This window comes from Erythrolamprus reginae, chromosome 1 (assembly GCF_031021105.1).
Source record: "Erythrolamprus reginae isolate rEryReg1 chromosome 1, rEryReg1.hap1, whole genome shotgun sequence".
In the NCBI taxonomy this organism is placed as follows: domain Eukaryota; kingdom Metazoa; phylum Chordata; class Lepidosauria; order Squamata; family Dipsadidae; genus Erythrolamprus; species Erythrolamprus reginae.
In genome coordinates, this window is record NC_091950.1 from 91869952 (window position 1) to 91889313 (window position 19362).

Sequence of the window (19362 nt, forward strand, 5' to 3'; positions counted from 1 at the left end):
TATGCCCCCCCCCCCTCCGAGGACTTGGGGCGGCTCACAACCTATCAAAAAAGCAGTATATAATTATTGTGGTTAGCTCTGGCCCAGCTCCTGCCCCAAGGACTGTGGATGTGGGGGAGACATCCACATGCTGCAGGCCTGGTTTGCCCCCGGTGGAATCTGAAGATGAAGGCTCCTCTGACCAAGAAGACATGAGTGACAGGGAGGAGGAGAGTGTGGCAGACAGTTCAGAAGGAGATCAATTATCTAGCTCCTCCTTGGATTCAGAACAAGAGTTAATGATACAGCCACGCATGCGGAGAGCGATGCATAGGCAACAACAACTGAGAGATTATTATCAAAGAAAATGAGGCCACCTGTGGTTGAGTGGGGCTGTGGTAATTAGTGAGGCTGCTATAAATAGCAGCCTGTGGGTTTGGCCATTGTGGAGGATTATCTGATCGTTGTGTTTCATGACTGCTTTACTGACTTTTTGTGTGCTGATTTTTCCCTGCTTTGAAACTAAACCAGAGCAAGGTGTGTTTCACTTTGTGAAAGAAGGACTGTGAATTGCCTCACAGCTGCAAGCTAAGTATCACAGAACTGATAAGGGACTTGTACAAATTACCAGTTTGTTTGGAGACGAGTGCTCTTTGCTATACCAAAACAGGGCTTAGGTTAAGTGAATTTTCATTATAAAGAACATTGTTTTGAATTTTCAAAGGTATGTGTGTCTGAAATTTGTACCTGTGAATTTTTGGGAGGATGCTACCAGAGAGCCCGACAGAACAATAATATAAATATCTAAGATACAATTAATACAACTAACTATTCTAAAAACTTTGGAATATTAAAAAACATTTGTTCACATTCGAACCATAAGCCTGGCGGCATAGATGAGTTTTCAGGTTCTTACAGAAGGCGAGGAGAGTGGGGGCAGTATGAATCTCTGCGGGGGAGCCGATTCCAGAGGGCCGGAGCCCCCACAGAGAAGGCGTTGAAAAATTGTCTAGTTGACAGGACCTAGAGAAGGCAGACTGTGAGATTTAACTGGTCACTGGGACTTATGCGGCAGGAGGCGGTCCCGCAAGATGGGGAAGAGTCTTGTACAAGAAGATGGGGAAGGATTAACCAAGAATATCAATAAGGGAACTTATAGTTGGGCAGCATAAGAGCTCTCCTAAAAGGACAACTCAGCCCCCACTTTCATTTCCTTCTGCTTGGCTACATGCTTGTTGGGATAATAGCATGTACAGTAGTACCTCTAGATACGAGTTTAATTCGTTCCAGAAGGGAGCTTGTATGTCGAACAACTCGTATCTGGAACAAATGGCTTTAGACTTTGTTTTTCCCCTCCGAGATAACCAGAAGCAAGGATTCTTGCACCACCTAGTGGACGCTCGGCTCGTATCCCGAATTTGAGCTCGGGTCTGGAACAGAAATTTCTCTCCCCTTGTGGCTCGTAACTTGGAATACTCGTATGTGGAGGAGCTCGTATCTAGAGGTACTACTGTACTGGAAAGTTGACTTCATGATGTAGTTTATTTATATCGGCAAGAAGGAAATGAAAGTGAGGGCTGAGAGCAACTTAAAGCAGAAAAACTGTGGGGAAGAGATGGAAATCTCTATTTGGTTCTTATGCCATAAAGGGTGCTTGTTTTGTACAGTAGAAAGGAAATGAAATAATGCCTCCACCCACTCTGTAACATAGATAACACACACAAGGGCCTGTCTTGGTCCCATAATTGGTGGCAATTAAACAGAAATATCATCGAGTTTCCATAATGCTTCAGAGCCTGAAAGGCCATTTGTGAGGAAAAGGCTGAGAGACAGTATTTTCTAGTATTCTCTTGGACAATTTATTTTATTCACTTGTTATATTTAGCAATACTATAAGTGATTTCAAATGCTTGTTAGACAGATAGAAGCTGTTATTCATCTCCTCAACCTGTGTCTCTTCGATTTTAGAACATAGAAACACTATTGTTTTCCACTTGTATATTTCATATATGAAATGTCTCAACTTTTAAACCACATAAGAGAATTCAACTCTGAAATAGAAAAGACTGCTAGAAAGTTGTCTCTGTGTGTGGTGTGTGTGTGTTTGGGCTAAAAGAACACTACTCTATAATTCATAAGCTCCATATCTTCCAATTTTTTTATACGACTTGAACAAATGAGTATGCAGCAAATTCCAGTATTGTGGGTGGAAGACCTAAATTCTAGCTTTCCTGTGCTTGCTTTACGTCACATTCAATTAAAAGAGATAGTAATTTAAATGCATGTAAGCAGTATTGGTTCAAGGTAAGTGACACCCTAGAGCAGTGCTTCCCAACCTTGGCCACTTGAAGATATTTGGACTTCAATTCACAGAATTCCCTAGCCAGTGAATGCTCGCTGGGGAATTCTGGGAGTTGAAGTCCAGATATCTTCAAGTGGCCAAGGTTGGGAAACACTGACCTAGGTCATACCACTTTCCACCAAATGGAAGATTTGCATTTTTAGAATGATTCAGGGATAGTATTGGAACATTATAAATTTTGTTGGTGCCGTAGGTCAATGCCTACTGTGTGTCTAAAACCAGATCTATGTAAGATACATATGATTAATATTCAGGACAAACATTGTATCCATAGATGTAGGCGATGATCAGGATAAGCCCAAGGCAGGGGTCAAACGCTGTCATTAGTCCCTACACGTCCACAAGAGAACTAAGTATAGCCCACCTTGAATGCCTTTCTTATCTCCAGCTAATTTCCCTTGACTGTTGGTAGCTCAGATTCTTATAGAGAGCTTAAGCTTGCAAAAAAATCTTTATATTCATTTGAACGCCTTGATTCTTATTTATTTCATTTATTAGATTTGTATGCCGCCCCTCTCCGTAGACTCTTCTGATTTCCCTGGCACTTGACATTAATCATAGGCCACATTTACTTTCTGGAGAATCCTGATTTGCTATTCACAAATTGACATGTTGCTTATTGACTCCAACTTTGGTCCTCTACCCTTTAGGGATCAGTAAGCAAAAATTCATCAGATTATTTCAAACCCACAGAAACATTTGAATTTGGTGCTTGGCTTCTCCTTCCCAGATAAAACAATTCCACAAACTTCGGCTTTGCGTTTTTGGCTTGTTGTTAGAATGAGGATATTTTTGTAGGGTGGTAGTGGTTGCATTTTGTTTTATTTCTCCTAATGAGCTCTTGGTCACTGAAATTTCTCCCACTTATCAAAGAAGCCACAAAGGAACACTCAGATAGAATTTAATGCTACATTTGTTTGCAATTTTTTTAAAAAAGGATTCTTCAGAATTCAAGCTACAGTGATACCTCGTCTTACAAACCCCTTGTCATACAAACTTTTCGAGATACGAACCCGGGGTTTAAGATTTTTTGCCTCTTCCTCCGAACTATTTTTACCTTACGAACCTGCCGCCGTCGCTGGGATGCTCTGCCTCCGGACTTCTGTTGCCATGCGAAGGCTCCCCTCATTGGGAACCCCTACCTCCAGACATTCCGTTGCCAGCAAAGCGCTCGTTTTTGCACTGCTAGGATTCCCCTGCAGCATCGCAAAAACGCGGAAGGTCAGAGGTGGGGTTTCCCATGGAGTGGAACCTCAGGGGAATCCCAGCAGCGCAAAAACGGGTGCTTCGGCTGGCAAAAGGGGTGAATTTTCAGCTTGCACGCATTAATTGCTTTTCCATTGAATCCTATGGGAAACATTGTTTCGTCTTACGAACTGTTCACCTTACGAACCTCGTCCTGGAACCAATTAAGTTCGTAAGACAAGGTATCACTGTGTTTCGTTTTTTACAAGCACAGCCAAAATATGCTAGTTCTATGGGTACTATGGAGAGGGAATTCAAATCCAGACTGTGAGATTGCCTGCACTTCACTTATCATTTTGATGAAGCCTTTTTTTTCACCAGCATTAACATATCAGAATCTGCAGCAAGCACAGTTAGACTTCAGACAGAATATTTGCAAAAATGATGGTCAGCAGTAAATTTTTTTATCCATATTTTATTTATTGCCATTGGTAAATGAGCCTTATTGTATCTTTGTTATCTCCCATTCAGCTCTATCTTTTCTTTTACCAATGCTGTGCTGTATATTTGTATTTATAATTATATTTTGATAATTACGCAAGCATTGGAAGACCTACTATACGTATAATGATAGATTTGATGAGTGCATGCTTGTAGTCTACCATGTTTTAATCTCCTGCATTTCACAACTTGCTTTTTAAATGTTCAAAACAAGCCTTGAGGGAAGAGAAGCTCTTCTCATTTCTTGCTGGCTGTTGCTAATGATTTGCTTGTTGTGGGAAGATTGTAATATAGAACACATTGTACCAAATATGCAAAATCCCGGGTTCAATCCTTGCCATCCCCAAAAAGAATTTTAAAATCTCTCTGCCTCAAATCCTGGAAAGCCATTACCAACTGGCCTTAATAGTACTGAATCATCTGGACTCAAATTCATGTGTATTATAAGGCAGCTTGGATGTTTTTTTTAAAATATTCAGATATCCATTGATGGATGCGATCTGTGAAGCTTTCTTATATCTTACTTTGGAAGCAAACCAGTCTGCTGCAATAACTTGAAGCAGGAAAACTAGAGCAGTAGGGATAGCAACGGGGCCACTACATATCGTACTCTAGTAATTTTCTACTAACTTGGCATGTCAACTTAGCCTTTGAGCATAGAGCAGAAAACAAAATGTCAAGAGTCTATCCCAGAGGTCTCCAAACTTCGCAACTTTAAGACTTATGGACTTCAATTCCCAGAATTCTTCAGACAACTATGCTGGCTGGACAATTCAGGGAGGTGAAGTCCACAAGTCTTAAAGCTGCCAAGTTTGAAGACCTCTGGTCTATCTTCTCATTACCAATAGCAGTTGGTAGAGAAGATTTGACAGGAGGGGTACATGGGTAGGAAGGGCATATGTGTTCCTGAGGATTGGGAATCAATTATAACTGAATGACTAAGTTCATATCTCTTTAACTAAATGGTGCATGACATTATTTGTGTATTTTATTTAACGTTGCTAGATTTATAGACCACTTTTCCTCCAAGAATTTAAAGAGCCTACTTAACACTAAGCTTTCCAATTTTTCATTACAATAAAATTCCTTTGTGGTAGACTGGGCTGAGAAACAAATTCTCTAAGCAATTAATTATGGTTTTTTTTGGTTCTGTTAGCCCTATAAAGTTATAATTGGTACATGAGAATGATTTGGAAAACAGGAGAGAGAGACTAATAACTGTCATATAAATTGTATCTCAGTCTATAGAAACAGAAGGGACAGGGAAACATTTCAGAAGAGACCCTCCCTAATTTTCCGTAAGTAAAAAGTAAAGGAGGGGAGAAATATTTTCAGACTTCCAAGACTCTATTATTGTAACTTTACAATAAAGGTAATGTCATTATATTATATTCGACTTCTTCTTATTGCTCTGTATCTTTTTGTATTTGTATTATATCATTTTGTAAGCCGCCCTGAGTCTTTCAGGATTGGGTGGTATATAAGTTGAATGAATGAATGAATGAATGAATGAATGAATGAATGAATGAATGAATGAGTCGTGATTGTACATCTTGTCTGACTACTTTGAAGGGCTAATAAAGGTAGATCAGACCAAGAAACCAACATTTACATGTCTAAAAGTATCTTTGTTGGAACGGCTAGGGGAACAATTATGGAAATCTTGCAGGTTTGGTTATACTGTAGTTCCCCTTCCCTCACTTTGTGTTAATTAGGAAAAGGCCTGAGACATTTTCTGAACTTGGTACCTTGGAATGGACTCAAGATCTGACTATACAATTGTTGTCTTGAAAATGGCTCTTCCTTTCCATCCTTCAATGCCATTCCCTATGCCCTCTATAGAATCACCTAAAGATGCTCAGACAAAAGCAAAAAAAGTATCACCTAAAGATGATCACCTAAAGTATCACCTAAAGACAAAAGCAAAACACCCCCCCAAAAAATCCAAAACTTATGATGCAGTTAAACCACTGTTCCAAAAATCATTTCCCCATCTCTATTCACTTATCCACCCACTTCTTTTTAAGCCAAGGATACACCACCTCTGAATCCCATGTGGTCCTCATCAGTCTTGTATTTGATTTCATTTCTTTGTCCTGGCCAGACATATTTTCTTCTACGCCCTCTTGTACTTCTCTAACAGGTGGAGCATGACCCCACACCAATTGTGCTCCCTGCCTTTAAGTCATTGTTGACTGGATTTTTACTTCCTCTCCTAGTTCCCCTTCCATGCCTCCAGCTGCTTTTCTCCTTATCTCCTTTATTAGACCTCCTGCTTTGCCCAATAGTTATGCTCAAGGTAGGGTTCTTTATCCAAGGTTGTTTCTAATTATATGTTTTTAAAAAGCTACATTCTTTTCCGGGCAAAGCATTTTCTGCATAACTGATTTTAAAAGTGTACTGCATTGTAATTTTCCAGTCTACCTAGAAGTAGGGAAAAAAATATTCTTGTGATTTGAAGCAGAGTGAAAAAGTTTAGGTAATGGATGACTGGTGTCTATTCACTATGTTTTACATTTCTAGTACAGTGTTCCCTCAATTTTCGCGGGGGATGCGTTCCGAGATCACCCGCGAAAGTTGAATTTCCGCAAAGTAGAGATGCGGAAGTAAATACACTATTTTTGGCTATGAACAGTATCACAGGCCTTCCCTTAACCCTTTAAACCCCTAAATTACAATTTCCCATTCCCTTAGCAACCATTTAGATTATTGTTCACCATGTTTATTTATTTAAGTTTATTAAAAATATATTTATTAAAGGCGGACGAAAGTTTGGCGATGACATATGACGTCATCGGGTGGGAAAAACCGTGGTATAGGGAAAAAACCCACAAAGTATTTTTTAATTAATATTTTTGAAAAACCGTGGTATAGACTTTTCGCAAAGTTCGAACCCGCGAAAATCGAGGGAACACTGTATTCTCCTTCGATTGTTTGAAGCCCAAAAGCTAGAAAAGTAGAAGCCTCTAGCATTCTTCTCAGATAATGGCAGTTTAGTAATTTTAGACACCATGGACCGTATCTTTGAACAGTGGATGAAGATTGTTCTTGTAATACCCGTAGCTGTTAGGCATTAACTGTACCCGTTTCCCTCGCCTTCCTAATCCCACCCGGCAATCTGTATTGTTGGATTAATGTACAGCTGTGTTTTGGGAAGTGCTAAAAGATACAAAACAGAAAGACTTAATTTATTTCAAGACAGAAATAACACAGTTGTTTGGCAAATCAGATCCTCAAATATGGGGGGGGGGGTAAAACAGATGCAGTGTTGTAACAGGCCATTGGATGAGCACTGACGTGAACACAAATTTGAATGATGGTGAAAAGAATTCTTAATCTTACATTGGCCTTTTTGGCAGGATTTTATTTAAAAAATAATTAACAGATTTTAAAAAAATAATAACAGAAAGTAAGATTTGTCTCACGCTGGGTTTAAGTGTTCGGTTCTTTATAAGCTATTGAGAGAACATTCAAAAGCTATACCCCCTTGGAATGTAAACAATCAAACATAGGGAGGAAAACTGGGTATTAAATTGCCTTGGGTCATACAGTGGAACAAGATATGGAGGCATCTTTTAGTGTTTTATTTATTTATTTGTTCAATTTTTTTATGCCGCCCTTCTCCTTAGACTCAGGACGGCTTACAGAGGTCTTCAAACTTGGCAACTTTAAGACTTGTGGACTTCAACTCCCAGAATTCTGGCTGGAGAATTCTGGGAGTTGAAGTCCACAAGTCTTAAAGTTGCCAAGTTTGGGGACCCTTGGCTTACAACATGTTAGCAATAGCACTTTTTAACAGAGCCAGTATATTTCCCCCACAATCAGCGTCCTCATTTTACCACCTCAGAAGTTTAAGTTTAAGTTTAATCAGATTTGTATGCCGCCCCTCTCCGCAGACTCGGGGCGGCTCACAGCAATAGCAATACAATGTAAAACAAATCCAATATTTAAATTAATTTAAAAAAACCCACAAGTTAAAACCAATCATACACACTAGCGTACCATACATAAATTTTATAAGCCTAGGGAGAAGGAACATGTCAATTCCCCCATGCCTGACAAGGATGGAAGGCTAAGTCAACCTTGAGCTGGTGATGAGATTTGAACCATTGACCTGCAGATCTAGCAGTCAGCTTTAGTGTCCTGCAGTACTGCACTCTACCTGCTGCGCCACCTCAGCTCATATTTTTCTCTACCTTATCTTTCCTGTTTTCTTTGTCTCTATCCTGCTGCCTTTCAATTGCCTTTTTATTTATTTATTGCACTTATATGCCGCTCATTTCAATCTGTGACATGAAATTTAGGACACAGAAGACGATAAAATGCTGAAATTGTGTGCTACGTATGATACATTAGACACATTATTTAACTAGATAAATAGCTTTATTAGGAATGTAATAATTTAAAATAATAATAACAAAAAAGTTTAGATTATCTTTTTCTGGAATAGCTCTGTGAGTGTGGCGGAGGTTCTCTGCAAGAAGAAAGCCATTTCATTTCATCTAGATGAAATGGCTTTCTATTACAATTGAAATTATTCTGCCTTGCTTACTTTTCTCAGAAAAAAAGCGAACAGGGAATTTCAAAATAATTTATTAGAAAGAGATTATGCTTGATTGTCAATGAAAATGTTTAACATATAATAGAAAGCCTCTTCTTAAACAAGCACTTAACAAAATCCATTTAATTAGACTTGTCAACCATTCAGAAATCCAATGGTTTATCAGTAACAGTCCTCTCAAAGCTGCCTTTCAGAACACTACCTGCTTTGTGTTGGGTAAATTGGTTTCAAGTAAGACTCAAAATTAATTAAAACCACATGATGATCTCCCCTGTAGCCCATGCTAGGTGACAGTGACCAGTGTAGTCCAATTCTACCTAGTGCTTCGTGTTTTCTAAAGTCATAATCTTGAGCTCAACCCACCAATATACTGGATTGCAATTGATTTTCCTGCTAATAAATGATTTCATGTACGGAATGGCTTTCCTCTTCAGGTTTAAGAAGAATGACACAAAATGCATTCCATAAACAAAATAAAGCACAAACAAAAGTAAATTACTGAATTAGCACGACCAATTGCTGCCCCTATAGTTTAAAATGGTCTTTTAGAGGAAGGTAGGTAGGTCTTGCTTTGGAACCGTGTGATGTTATTTTCTTAGTCCAATTTTAAAACTTTCATGTTTTAACCAAACAAAAGCTCTAGAAAATGTCTTATATTTTTCAGAGTCTAAGTTGCACCCCCCCCCCCAAAAGAGGGTGGAAATGTTACACCAAATACAGCATTTTTGGCCTCCCAAAGCACTGCCCCCACAACCCATTTTTGCAAAAAATGGGACAGTTTTTTCACAAAAATGGTATGCGCTAAGAGTTTGGGAGGCCTGCAGAGTGCTCCTGGGGACTGGGGGAAGGAAAAACACCCCCATTTTTGTGAAAAAATGGGGAAAAAGCAGGCAACTTTTTGCAAAAATTGGGTTGTTTTTGCTTTCCCCTAGTCCCCAAGAGCACACTGCAGGCTTCCCAAACCCCCGCATGCCCTGTTTTTAGGAAAAATGGGTGAAAAATGGGTCCATTTTTTAAAAAACGGGGTGCACAGATATTTGGGGAGGCCTGTAGAGTACTCCTTGGGAACTAGGGGAAGGCAAAAATGCCACTCTTTTTGGAAAAACAGACCAATTTTTCGTGAAAAAGGGGGCAGGCAGAGGGTTTGGGAGGCTTGCAGAGTGCTCCTGGGTGGCGGGGATGACAAAAATCTGGGTGCGTCTTAGATACTGCTGCATCTTATAGTCCGAAAAATATAGTACTTTTTACCCAACTTTCTTTGTTTATTAAAGAAATTCATCCAACCAAATGGATTCCCCATCTCCCCTTTTGGGAGTCACGTTTGTAAACTCAGAAGCATTGTGAAACAAGCATTTTTTTAAAAAAAATGTAATAAAAATGATTATATCTTTTTTTCCCCCTGTAGTATCTACAGAAAGAAATCAAAGTCATCCTATGCCTTTACCGGAGATGAAGAGCAAGCCAAATATATTGCTTCAATTGTCCTGACAATTGGGTCAACAACCCTGTCTCTTAGCATATGCACAATTTCTTGCACACCAGGAACTGCATAGCAAGCTTTTTTTTTTCTTGATTCAGTTTTAATCATCCGTAATTTAAACAAGGCTTGTTGAGTCAAGTCTTATAATCAGATGGGCATCTGGATCTTTTATAGTTTTATTAAATAAGATTGTGCTGCTCCCTTTTTCTCATGACCTCCAATACTCACCTCTTGTAAACAGAGGACACAGAAAATGTCAATATTAGGGAATCGTGAATGTGTTTGTGTAACATGTTTTAACATATCAGCAGTATTTCATAGTAATCTCATAATAGTCAATTCCTCTATGATGATTTATGGCATATGATCCCTACATGGCATCGGACCAGAATACCTCCGGGACCGTCTTCTGCTGCACGAATCCCAGCTGCCAATAAGGTCCCACAGAGTTGGCCTTCTCCAGGTCCCGTCAACTAAACAATGTCGTCTGGCGGGCCCCAGGGTAAGAGCCTTCTCTGTGGCGGCCCCGGCCCTCTGGAATCAACTCCCCCCAGAGATCAGAACTGCCCCCACCCTCCTTGTCTTTCGTAAATTGCTTAAGACTTATCTATATCGCCAGGCATGGGAGAATTGAGACATCTCCCCCAGGCTTATATTGTTTTATGTATGGTGTATGCCTGTGTTGTATGGTTTTTAAATGATGGGCTTTTTAGATGCTTTCTTTTAAATATTAGATTTGTTACATTGCACATTGTTTTTATTATTGTTGTGAGCCGCCCCGAGTCTGTGGAGAGGGGAGGCATACAAATCTAATAAATTATAATAATAATTATTATTATTATGCAAACAATAATATGAAGACTATACGGGTTTGGTATAAGAGCAATTCTGTGGCATGATTGCTTAAATTGCTTTATGAGATATTTCAGCAGGAAAACTAAGAGTCTTTGTTTTGAAATCAGAGGTCAAGCTTTCTTGGGCCAGTTCCTTCAAGATGACCCTCATTAAATCATGGGATTGAAAGGTTTAATCCATCTAACACCCCGCATGATGATAAGAGTGAACAGGCCAAAGAGTGCCATGAAAAAAAAAAGTTTACTCAGGCTAAAAGGCCTGGCTCCAGATTCTTCGGAATCCCTTTATTTAGGCACTGCGCAATCAAGGAAACAATAAGCAGGCACAAGGATGGGAGAGAGAACAAGATAAAACAATGGGTGCATGATGACCCAAAATTGAAGGAGAAGCTACATGGTGAAAGAGAGAAAACAAGAGCAGCACAAAGAGGTTTGTCAGCAAAAAACAAAGAGGTCAGGAGGGCGAAGGATATGAGCACTGTGCCTAGAGCTATGCTTAAGTGACCTAGATTAAATTAGAGGTCTTCAAACTTGAAAACTTTAAGACTTGTGGACTTCAACTCCAGAATTCTCCAGCCACAAGTCTTAAAAGTTGAAATCCACAAGTCTTAAAATCGCCAAGTTTGAAGACCTCTGGGTTAAGCCATCAATTCATTCATGTAAACAAATATTTTCGCTGGTCAATTTCTTTTGGTAATTTAAAAAATGCACCAACACACAATGTGAACAGGAACTTCAGAGGTTACTGAAATTGGTTGTTCTTTGTACAGTGTTCAGTAAAAGTTTGAGGGTGACTATTCTTTTGATTCTGAACAAAAAACTATGAAAAAAAACCCCAAACAAATCTTTATTACTGGAGTCTTCAGAGAGGGACGGCATACAAATCTAATAAATTATTATTATTATTATTATTATTATTATTATTATTATTATTATTATGTCAATACAACACAGCAAACGAGATCACTATGCTGGATTTCGTATTTCATCACCAGTTGGGCGCTTCCCAAGCACCTAGGACTGCGATTATTATTATTATTATTATTATTATTATTATTATTATTATTATTATTATTATTATTATTATTATTTAGACTTGTATGCCGCCCCTCTCCATAGACTCAGGGCGGCTTACAGCAACGATAAAAACAATATATATATAACAATCTATATATATATATATAACAATATATATATATATATAACAATATATATATAACAATTCCCCCCGAGCCCCCCAGGCCGGCTGCGACGTTTTAAAACACGCGCGCCGCTTCGCAGCTGTCTCCTGAAGCCAAACGCTAACTTCCGCGTTCGGCGGCAGCGGGTTTTTTTGTTGTTGCACGGATTAATTGACTTTACATTGTTTCCTATGGGAAACAATGTTTCGTCATACGAGCGTTCCGACTTACGAGCCTCCTTCCGGAACCAATTAGTCTCGTAAGTCAGGGTTCTACTGTATAACCATAAGATACCAATGGAAAGAGGTAGTAGAAAAGATGAGAACAATAATGGTAATAAGCCCTACTTCATGGCTAAATATCCTTAGACGTAAGACAGTACTGTGGGAATTAGGAACAATCGGCGCATGAGCATTGCTCACCAAAGCTTGGGAAAAACACTGTGCCTTTTGGCACTATTTGTTGGAGTTTTTGTCAGAGCAGAGCAGAGCCCGGCAAGGCAATGTGTTTGTACAAACAAAACGATTACACTGCTTCATCAAGCAAGTGTTTTGAGTTTTCATTGGAACATTTGAAGATTTGCCCAGCCACATTATTCCTTAGCTGAATTTCATTTTTACTGCAACAGTAATCTCTAAGGGCCAAAATATGTGACAGTGAGTCTCTAACAGAAACAGAGTAATTGACAATGCTATAGTCAGACTCTCTACTTCTTCTCAACACGACACTTTTCTCAAGTCATTTTCACCAAACCTTTTGTTTTCCATTCTTTGTTTTCTGCCACACACACATATTTTTTCTTTTTTTTTGAAAGTTTAATTTTTTTTCTCCACACGTCAAGTATTTACATCACCCTACACAGAACATAATAATATATCTTAACAAATATTCATTAAAGTCTGAACTTTTGTTATCTCTTCACTCTCACCTCCTCTCCCATCTACTTCCTTGCACTTTCTCTCCCCCTTCCTTCCTTCCTCTCTCCGCCACCTATCTCCTCCTTCACTTCCTACTTCCTCTTCCTCCTCCTTAACTCTTCCCTGAGTGAAATATCTCTGTTCTAGTAATTATTTTTTATAACAGACTGGCAGTTTCTTTCTTTATTCTTCTAATTTTGCCAATCCCATTATTATATTATTATTTCTCAGTTTGTTATCTTTCTTTATTCTTCTAATTTTGCCAATCCCATTATTATATTATTATTTCTCAGTTTTTAATTCAAATTTATGATAGGTGTGTATCATTTATCTAGTGCTACCTCCTAGACCAGTGATGGTCTTCCTCGGGTGCCGAAAGAGTGTGCCGAAATTCAACGCCTGGGAGGGCGAAAATATCTTCCCCTATACCTCTGGAGGCCGGAAACGGCCTATTTCCCAACTTCTGTTGGCCCAGTAGGCTTGTGTTTTGCCAAAGGTTTTCCTGGAGCCGGGAGAGGGTAAGTATCCCCTCCTCCATCCCCCTGGAGACCAAAAACGCCCTCCCTGTACCACTGTCACACATACGCGAGTGCCCATACTCATAATTCAATGCCTGGAGAGGGCAAAAATAGCTTCCCCTGCCACCCAGAAGCCTTCTGAAGGCCAGAAATGGCCTGTTTCCCAACTTCTGGTGGGCCCAGTAGGCTCGTGTTTTGCCCTCCCCAGGCTACAAAGGCTTCCCTGGAGGTGGGAGAGGATAAAAATGCCCTCTCCCATCCCCCGGAGGCTCCCTGGAAGCCAAAAATGCCCTGCCAGAGCCTCTGTGCAAGCCAAAATCAGCTGGCCAGCATGAACATGCATGTTGGAGCTAAGCTAGGGCAACGGCTTGAGTGCCAGCAGATATGGCTCCGCGTGCCATCTATGGCACCCGTCCCATAGGTTCGCCATCACTGTCCTAGACTATTTTTGTCATCTGGGTTCTCGGTGTTACAGTGTTCCCTCGATTTTCGCGGGTTTGAACTTCACGAATAGCCTATACCACAGTTTTTCAAAAAATATTAATTAAAAATACTTTGTGGGTTTTTTTCTAGATCACGGTTTTTCCCACCCAATGACATCATACGTCATCGCCAAACTAATAAATTTTGCAAATAAATAACAAAAAAATAATTATTGTTAATAAAGAATTATGTTTCTAAATATCAGGATCACTAAGTATCTTATTCAATGGTGAGTGCCAGTAATAATGGTGAGTAAATGGTTGTTAAGGGAATGGGAAATGGTAATTTAGGGGTTTAAAGTGTTAAGGGAAGGCTTGGGATACTGTCCATAGCTAAAAATGGTGTATTTACTTCCGCATCTCTAATATCCCCATTTTCTTTTGTTCTTACTCATTCCCTTTTCTAAATAAATTTCTTATCTAACCAATCATAATATTTCACTCATATTTCTAACTTAGAGAACCAGCTGAATGACCTAACCTAACATCAGTATTGGGTTGCTACACGTATGGATAAGGACGGCGCACCGGTAGCTAAAACTGAGTTGAGCGCAGCCTTGTTTCTGCTGCAGGTACGTGAATGCATACCAGCGAGATTTTGATTCTGCGCATGAAGCAAGATCTCATGGAGGATGTGCACGAGAGATTTTGGCAATTTTTTGCTTTGGTGCATGCATGGAAGGAAAAAAATCACCCAAATCTCATGTGCGCTCATGTGCAGAAGCAAAATCTCGCTGGGATGCCCGCCAGCCCACAGATGAATCAAAGCTTGTGCGCGCAGTGCACCGGTAGTGACAGAATTGGGAATCTACACTGCATAACATACAATAATTCACCTCCTGGTAGCAAACTGTATACATTTACAATAATGTGTAGACCCAACTCATTCTTCCTTTTTACATTTCTCCTGATTATGTTGATCATCTAGATCAGTGTTTCTCAACCTTGGGCATTTGAAGATGGGAGGACTTCAACTCCCAGAATTCTGGGAGTTGAAGTCCACCCATCTTCAAACACCCAAGGTTGAGAAACACTGATCTAGATACTCAGGTGGCAAACTATATTTGAGTTCATGTCTTCTGAATAGCAAACAAAGCAATTTAACCTAATCTTTAAAATAACCAGTTAGGATCAATTTATTCAAATTCTCCACAGCTGAAGCCTTTGAAAGGTATGGCAAATGGGGGAAGAACTTCCAATAATGAGGACTATTAGAGTTTGAATGCTTCCAGAACAGAAATATTAGAATGATAATAGGGCTATGACAAATGTACTAAAGTGGATTGTGGAATATGTTCATGAGCAATATGTGGAATCATAAAAGAAAAAAAACAAACCATCTCCCCCAACATTTGGAAACAATACACTCATTGTTAGATTATTTATTTAACTAAACTATATATTTAGCTAAAGAAACAAATCATAGATTACCAAAACAGTAATATATGTAGTTAACATCAGAGCAGTTTTTCTTTTCTGCTTGAATGAATGCCACATAATTAGAGAGGGAATTGCAGGCAGTTGATGGAAGGTTTATTTGTATCTCTAATTGTGTATGTATGGAGAAGGGGGAGAGCGCTGCGGGGAGATAGCTGGGGAAAAAAACCCCTATGACAAAAGGAAATTGTATTTCCTGCCTGCATTTTATTTAATAGTGAGAGCTATTCTGGATCTCTCTCAAGCTTTTTTTTTTCTTTGTTGGCTTTTGCCTTGTATGTAGCAAGAAATGCCTCAGCAACAAAATTAATTGCCAGTGTCCAGAGGTTCACTACATGTTCCTACAGGCACTGCTGCACTCAACAATCTGACTGTAAATAGTAATATTTTTTCCTCATTTGTCTTCTTGGATTATAAGAGCAGCCTCATAAATCCTCATGCATTACCTGGAAAAATCAAATTCAGTATTATCCACTTTAATGTAATAAACACAACCTCATTATTAACAGTTAACATCAATATTTAAGCATGGTCACAATTGGCTAACTTCCTAAATCTGACGTAGCACAAAATATTTATTTAGTGAACATTTTACAACGGTGCTGACTTACGCAAATTCCCCATTATTCAATGAAAGGTACACCTCTTGCAGAAGACAATTTCACCATAGCAGGAAAATATCCAATTCACATAAATTGTACAACGTATCCGGATTATTCCAGCATTGTTTAATGTTCTGCCCAATATTTGTGTCTGCTGTCCAATTTTTTTGAGACACAAAATCATATTCCTCTACCGTTCCTGCAGTCAGTCATATGTAATGACATTTTACGGTTATAACGTATGCACAACAGAGTTTCTAGAGCTCAAGACAATTTACAATAATATAAACAAGTAAATTGAAGAATACGAAGTACAGAATCTTAATTTTAAATGAACTAAAAGCAGTGACTTCCTGAAGGGAAGTTAGGGGTTTCCCCATACAAGTAAACCTTTCTGGAATGTGGGGGCAACACCATTAAGGAATTTCTCCAAATTGCAATGACTTCGTGTGGAGTGTCCTTTGGCATCCCCACTTCCACCACTGGGAACAATGGATAAAAGCTTGCTCGCAGAGACTTTCCTGAAATTATTGAGGAGGTGATAACAATCCCCTTGAATTGGATCCCAAAGTAAATTGATAACCAGGGCAGTGATAGTAGTATCAGTGTCACACCAATTCCTTATTACGGTTAGCCGATGAAACATAGAAACATAGAAGACTGACGGCAGAAAAAGACCTCAGGGTCCATCTAGTCTGCCCTTATACTATTTCCTGTATTTTATCTTACAATGGATATATGTTTATCCCAGGCATGTTTAAATTCAGTTACTGGGGATTTACCAACCACGTCTGCTGGAAGTTTGTTCCAAGCATCTACTACTCTTTCAGTAAAATAATATTTTCTCATGTTGCTTTTGATCTTTCCCCCAACTAACTTCAGATTGTGTCCCCTTGTTCTTGTGTTCACTTTTCTATTAAAAACACTTCCCTCCTGGACCTTATTTAACCCTTTGACATATTTAAATGTTTCGATCATGTCCCCCCTTTTCCTTCTGTCCTCCAGACTATACAGATTGAGTTCATGAAGTCTTTCCTGATACGTTTTATGCTTAAGACCTTCCACCATTCTTTTAGCCCGTCTTTGGACCCATTCAATTTTGTCAATACTGTATCTTTTTGTAGGTGAGGTCTCCAGAACTGAACACAGTATTCCAAATGTGGTCTCACCAGCGCTCTATATAAGGGGATCACAATTTCCCTCTTATTTTATGAACCACTGTATTTTAGACCAAGCAAAGCAGGGGTGTCAAACTTGCAGCCTGCGTCTCACACCCATGCTCAGTTTAGTAATGGGGGGGGGGAGAGTTGAGATATGTCACATGACACCGCCGTGACGACATGACTTTGACATCCCTGAACTAAAGTGTCTAAGTGTCTACCAAGATAGCCCTATTATGATGGACCTGGATCACTGGGCAGTGTCCAGCTGGAGGGTAGAAGAGGAAAGAGGTTCAGGTAACCACTCCCTAGAACAGTGATGGCAAGCCTTTTTCCCCTTGAGTGCCGAAAGAGTATGCGTGCATGCTGTCATGCATGTGTGAATACCCACAGCCAAAATTCAATGCCTGGGGAGGGCATAAACATCTTACCCTTCCCTCTGGAGGCCGGAAATGACCTATTTCGCAACTTCTAATGGGCCCAGTAGGCTTGTGTTTTGCCTGGAGCCGGAAGAGGGTAAATATGCTCTCCTCCATCCCCCCGGAGGCTCTCTGGAAGACAAAACCGCCCTCCCAGTGCCTCTGTGCAAGCCAAAAATCAGCTGGCCGGCACACACATGCATGTTGGTGCTAAACTAGGGTAATGGCTTGCGTGCCAGCAGATATGGCTCCACGTGCCTTTTGTGGCACCCAGGCCATGGGTTCGCCATCACTGTCCTAGAATCTTTCAGGATATATTTAACAGCTTAGAAAGTTATAGCTTTAGTTTGGCAAGATTCCGTCCATTGGTATAAACAAATAGAGATTAAACTCAATTGGATCTCATTGTCTTATTTCAGGGCTTGGGCCTGACTTCCACAGAATGTGTTTCAATCTGCACAGAGATACAAGTAGAAAGAAGTAAACCACTAACTAGGTGTTTGCCCGTTGTGGAACAAGGTGAACAGGTTTGTGAGTTTTTATTTGTTCAGTTCCAAAACTGGCCAATGTCTAGGACTTGTCAGGTATAGAGGATCTGTGGATAACCAACAAGAAAAACAATCAGTTGATCAGTCTGGAGCACAATGAAACAAGGATTGGTCATCTTAACCAGCAAATATTTCTGTGTAGGCAGATAAAAAGTGATAAGTTCATTAGGTAGTAACAGAGGTACAAACCCCAATTTCAATCTGACGGTGTTTAAAGGCAAGAACTGGTTGTCTGAAAATTCCCAAACTTGAGCATATAGAAACAGATATAAATGCTTTTGTTACAGTAATACAAGAATTCAGAGTACAGAATTACCAGTTATCTCAAACAACTCTAGTTTTATTAATCAGCAGGTATATAGGTATTGAATAATGAGATACTAACTTTTAGAGTAAATAATTTTAAACATTCTTCTAGAATAATTATTTTTGGGGAAATTGGTTCTTCATAATTGCCTCTTCTACCTTCCTAGATTGCGTTCAGCCCCAATGTTTTGCTTATGCAATAAGTTATTCTTTTTTATGAAAAGATTTCAAAAAGGGGCTCTATTTCTGCTTATTTTAAATAGACAGCATTTAACTGTGTAACTGAGAACTTAAAATCTCTATGCCTAAGTTGCTGAGCCAGCTTGTATCAATTTTTACTTAAAATGGTTCTCTTGTTCTGGAAACTAAGTCATCTGGGATTTATCATTTCCTATGTATCTTCTTATGTCTTTCTCAAAAAAATTCAATGTGAGGAACATCTCATCTATGTATGTTTGAACCACTGAATTTAGAAAGCAAAGATCAAAATGAACAATGGCAAGCGATCCAAGGTAACATCATTGAAATTGCTGGAAAGTATGTGTCATGTCAAAAGCCAAAGAGAATAAACACATGGCTATCTGATGGCCCCATCGAAATAGTTAATCAGCAAAGGGCAACCAAACCAATGGTAGTAAGGATGAAGTTAAAAAAAAAAGCAATTTTACGACATTTATCTTGAAGTCAGAAAAAACAAAAACAGCCATTGCGAGGAACAGAATCAAGACGAAGCTAAAAGGAAGGGACATACTAAGATTATGTTTACCATAGTGGCACAGTGGTTAGAATGCAGTATTGCAACCTCATTCTGCTGACTGCCGACTGTCAGCAGTTTGGCAGTTTGATTCTCACCGGCTCAAAGTTGACTCA

At 39.4% G+C, this 19362-nt stretch overlaps 1 protein-coding gene across 16 annotated transcripts in view; it reads right to left on the bottom strand.

Annotated features, from left to right (window-relative positions):
* Positions 1-19362, bottom strand: part of RAD51B (RAD51 paralog B) — a 465772-nt gene that overhangs the window by 199706 nt on the left and 246704 nt on the right. Inside the window, exon 12 of one of the 16 annotated variants that reach the window (XM_070759062.1) lies at positions 15849-15903. The exons of 14 other annotated variants lie outside the window; for them this stretch is intronic. In XM_070759062.1, coding sequence (XP_070615163.1) covers positions 15893-15903 — 11 coding nt within the window. In that variant the 3' untranslated portion in view covers positions 15849-15892. Of the gene's footprint in view, positions 1-15848; positions 15904-18100; positions 18234-19362 lie in introns of those variants that run through there. One more of the 16 variants, XM_070759010.1, reaches the window with a different exon arrangement.